Source organism: Hipposideros armiger, unplaced genomic scaffold, assembly GCF_001890085.2.
Source record: "Hipposideros armiger isolate ML-2016 unplaced genomic scaffold, ASM189008v1 scaffold_91, whole genome shotgun sequence".
Lineage (NCBI taxonomy): Eukaryota > Metazoa > Chordata > Mammalia > Chiroptera > Hipposideridae > Hipposideros > Hipposideros armiger.
In genome coordinates this window covers 3,364,410-3,369,090 of record NW_017731441.1, presented here as the reverse complement: position 1 = coordinate 3,369,090, position 4,681 = coordinate 3,364,410, and the positions used below count along the sequence as shown (strand labels likewise).

Genomic DNA, 4,681 nt, shown 5'->3' with positions numbered 1-4,681 from the left:
CAGTGTCACTGGCCCTCATATGTGGGATCCGAACCGGGGCCCTCTGGCATCCCAAGCGAGTTCTTAACCATCGCGCCACTCGGCCGGCCCTCACTGGCTTTTTAAAGTTCAAAGTGCTCAAAAAAATGTTTAACCTAAACTGAATCATGAGATAGTTAGGAAATACATCTGCCTTTCTGATTCTAATAGTTTTTGAGAAACACAAATTTAAACACAAAATACTTAATTAAAAAAATCCAGTTACTTTAAAGTGCTGAGAGGTTGGACTGACTTGTGACAGTGAGAGAGTGGTGTGTCCCAGCATGAGGAATGGGGGGTCCTTCAGTCCACTGTCAGCCCCTGGGGGGGTCCTCACATCCTCAGGGCAGGTGCCAGGGCAGAGAAGAGCTGTAGCAGCTGAGCTTGCCGGCTGCATCCTGACTGCTCACAAACCACGGCCAGAGGTTTCAGAACAGAAACTATCACCGGCTTTGCAGGCACAGCCCAGAGGTGGCACTTAGTAAGGCCAGAAATGCTGATACAGGTTGGGAAGAAGCCTTAGGTTCAAGGGAGGCTGAGCATATTAAATAAAATATTATGTTGCTGTTTGGAAAATGAATTTAGAGGCTCTGTCTAGTGCCAGCCTTTTTTGGACAAAATTTTTTTTTTTTTATTGTGGTAAAATATACGTAACATAAAATTTACCATTTTATCTTCCCAAACTGAAGCTGTCCCCGTTAAACACAGAGGGTCCAGGGGACTCCTTCCACGTCCTTCCTGACTCCAGTCGCCCAGGACCTTGACTGTGGAGGCTGCACGCGCCCCTTGCCTGTGAAGGGCAGCCAGGCTCTTTGGGGGTGATTCAAATGCATAACCAGAGTTGAAATAATTTCTTAAACCTTAGGCAGAGCCCAGCATTTCACCACATGGGGTTTGGAGCCTGCCTTAGGGGTAGACATATGGAGGATTTTGGCACATCACAGACCCGTCTTCTGTTTCCACCTTTTGAATAATTCTGTGTCATGAATTTCCCTGCAGATATGAACAGGACCTTCCCGGACAATGTAAAATTCCGGAAGAGTGCAGATCCCTGTTTACAAAAGACCCTGTACAATGTGCTGTTGGCTTACGGGCACCACAACCAAGGTGTGGGGTACTGCCAGGTAAGCCCCCAGGAAAGTGAAAACGATCGACACCCCACAGACTTACAACAGGGACACGCTCCAGGTGTACATGAAGTATTCTTTATCAATCCAGTTTATCAACTCCCTAAGTCATAATACCTGCACAAGCTGTGACTTTATTTCCCAGTTATAAAAGCAGGAAAACGTCTATTTAATGATTTTTTTTTTTTTTGGAGGGCAGTGTCACTGGCCCTCATATGTGGGATCCGAACCGGGGCCCTCTGGCGTCCCAAGCCAGTTCTTAACCATCGCGCCACTCGGCNTCTGGGGTCCCAAGCCAGTTCTTAACCATCGCGCCACTCGGCCAGCCCGAGCTTGTAGCCTTTTGAGTCTAGCTTCTTTCATTTACTATAATGCATTTGAGATGCATCTGTGATCTTGGATGTATCAATAGATCATTCTTTATTGCTGAGGGATATTTCATTGTATGGTGTACTACAATTTTTTTATCCGTTCATCAGTTGAAGGACATTCAGGATGTGTAAAGCCAACATTATAACGGTTCACGTACAGGGTTTTGTGTAAACTTAAGCTTTCATTTCTCTTGGGGAAACACTTAGGAGTGGGACTGCTGGATCACCCGGTAACTGTATGTTTAACTTGTAAGAAACTGTAACCTGTCTTTCCAAAGTGGCTGCACAATTTTGCATTCCCGCTGGCAATGAATGAGAGTTCCTGCTGGGCCCCGTTCTTGTCAGCACTTCATATTGTTGGTGTTTTTTATTTTGGCCATTCTTTGTTGGAAAGACTCTCCTGTCTACATTGAAATTCCTTTGCAACTCTGTCAAAAAGCAATGGATTCTAGTGGTGTGAGTCTATGTCTGGGTTTTTTCTTATAGTCCATTAATATATGTGTATATCCTTTCACCAATACTACACTGTCTTGATTACTATAAGTCTGTAGTAAGCCTTAAAATCAGATGGTGTGTCTCCTCCAATTTCATTTCAAAATCATTTTGGTTTTTCCAGTCCCTTTGCCTTTGCACATAAATTTTAGAATCAGCTTGTCATGACCAACTCAGTAGTTCTACTGGAACATTAATAGGAATTGCATTGACTGTATAGATCAATTTGGGAAGAACTGACATCTTAATAATATGAAGTCTTCTAATCCATGAACATGGTAGTCATGCTATCGCTCTCCACTTATTTAGGTCGTCTTTGACTTCTTTTGCAGCATTCAGCTTTCAGATCCTGCAGATATTTTGTTAGATTTATGCCTGAGTATTTCTCCTTTTATTTTTGGTGCTATTGTAAATGACACTATTTTCAGGTTTTTTTTATTTCAGTTTGTTAGTGTGTAGAAGTCCCATGGATTTTTGCGTGTTTGTTCCTTTTGCTACCATCTAAGTTAGAATAATCCAGCGTTGGGGCTGACCCTTCTTTCCCTTGCTGGTCATCAGCAAATGATGAACAACTCCCTCAGGTCATTCCTGGTCATGATGCCCTCTGGGGGGTCACGAGACCTACAGACAAACTTCAGTATAAATCATACTAAGTTAGAGGGAAGGTCAGGCTGAATTATTAGTGTCTTTGATAGATTTAAAAAAGTAAAGCTTATATTTTCCATGTCCCCATAACAGTATGAATAGACCAAGTGTACAGCGATGTTCTTGCCAAGATGTGATCCTTCGATGTACTTCTAAACTGGCAAAGAGAGTTTCTTAAGTTTTCTTTGGCTGTTGGTGGATGGTATTAGTCTGTTCTTTCCCTCCTCCCGGCCCTCCCTTGTCATCCCTGCATCATTCTGCAAATATTTAGTGTACATTTACTGCCCCCACATACCCTTCTAGGAGTGGGCGGGTGCAAGAGGCTCGGCCTCCTGGAATTCCATTTTAAGGTGCTTACATACAGATATCATCAGTTGTGGGTTACCTTGGAATTTGAGTTAATAAGGTTTTATCAGTAGTGCTTTTCTTGACTAACCTAGAATGTTATTCCTATCATTCTGTTTTGTTTTGTTAAATGCAGTTAGTGCCTCAGATTTTTTGTTTTATGGCAGCTTGTGGAATTTCACTAATTGTACCAGCTTTTATTTCTAAAGTGTGGTTTCTTTTTAAAAAAAATTATAATACCAAAGGAAAACAACAAAGCTGTGAATATTTGTTTTGAAAATGAACTGTTTGGGGGAGGGGGTTAAATGAAGATCAATTAATAGCATAATGTAGCACCCCTGGGCTTCCTGTAATTAATTTGAGTATTAGTCTCACAAATCTTTCTCATCTGCCTGGGAAATTATTGATTCATAGAGATCACGCATGATATTTGGCTTCTGTTCGTGTGGACAGTGGAGCAGGAGTATCAGAGGTTATTGTAGGCTCCTGCCCGATTGTGCTCAGTTGGGAGGGAGTGTATGTACCAGTTTTGGTGGAGATGTGTGAAGTTTTGCATGTTTTTAATGTTTGATTTAAGGAGAGAAATAGCTAAAAGCATTGGAATCAGTGCCATTTGCTTAAAGGGCCCCTCCATGATCTTTCTGACCTTGGGAAATGCTCGTCTGTTCTTCTGAAGCCGTCCCCTCTCTCTGTTTCAGTGAAGCGCTACATCCGGAAAGGTGTTCCCCTCGAGCACCGGGCCCGCGTCTGGATGGGGGTGAGTGGAGCCCAGGCCCAGATGGACCGGAACCCTGGCTATTACCACCGACTTCTCCAAGGAGAGAGGAATGACAGCCTAGAGGAAGCCATCAGGACAGGTGACGTGCAGTGTCCGTCCCTCGGGTGGATGGCAGCCCAGGCAGGAGGAGGAGGAGGAGGAGGAGGAGGAGGAGGAGTGGACATTATTCCCCAAATTGTGTTTGCACCCAGTCTTTGAAGTGATGTTGATGAAGAAATGAACATTGTTAAAGATGCACCAACTGATATCAGTTTGAAATTATATTTTTCTCAAAGGAAAATCAAAACGTAAGCGTTCATGAGGGGAGGACATTGTCTTTAATTCATTCAGCAAATATTTGCGTTCCTAGCTAGCTAGTAAGGAAAATAAATGGTAATAGAAAGACTAGATTTCTTCCATGAAGAAGCCTTCAAGGAGGCCCGGCCGAGTGGCTCAGTTGGTTAAGAGCTCGCTCAAGAGTGCGAGCCCTGAGCAACAGGGTCGCTGGTTCGATTCCCGGCCCGAGCTGAGCTGCAGCTGAGCTGCCAACAGGTGGCAGGATGGCTCAGCTAAAAAAAAAAAAAAGAAACCTTCAAGGAAAGTGAGAAGGCCTCTGAGCAAGCAATCATAATACAGTAGGATAATTGCTGAAGGGATTTGTGCCTGACAGTAACACACGGGGACTTAAAGAGTCAGCTACCATGTGTCGTAAAGTCACACGCCAGAGTTTTCTTTCATGGTGTCGAACTCTAATAATTGTCTAGGGATGCTAGTATTTTTGGACTATAATTTATTTTTCCTCCAATTTCGTCATCACATAGGCTCACTGGCTTTTTTTTTTTTATTAAAGATTTTTATTGGGGAATTGGGGGGATGGGAACAGTGCTGGGGAGTTGGGGGAAGGGGAACAGACAAGTTGCTGTCGT

The 4,681-nt window shown here is 43.5% G+C and overlaps 1 protein-coding gene across 1 annotated transcript in view; it reads left to right on the top strand.

Moving 5' to 3' along the window:
* GRTP1 (growth hormone regulated TBC protein 1) overlaps nucleotides 1–4,681 on the top strand; it is a 28,909-nt gene that overhangs the window by 8,762 nt on the left and 15,466 nt on the right. The window contains 1 exon segment of the mRNA XM_019644839.1: nucleotides 3,697–3,855. Coding sequence (XP_019500384.1) covers nucleotides 3,697–3,855 — 159 coding nt within the window.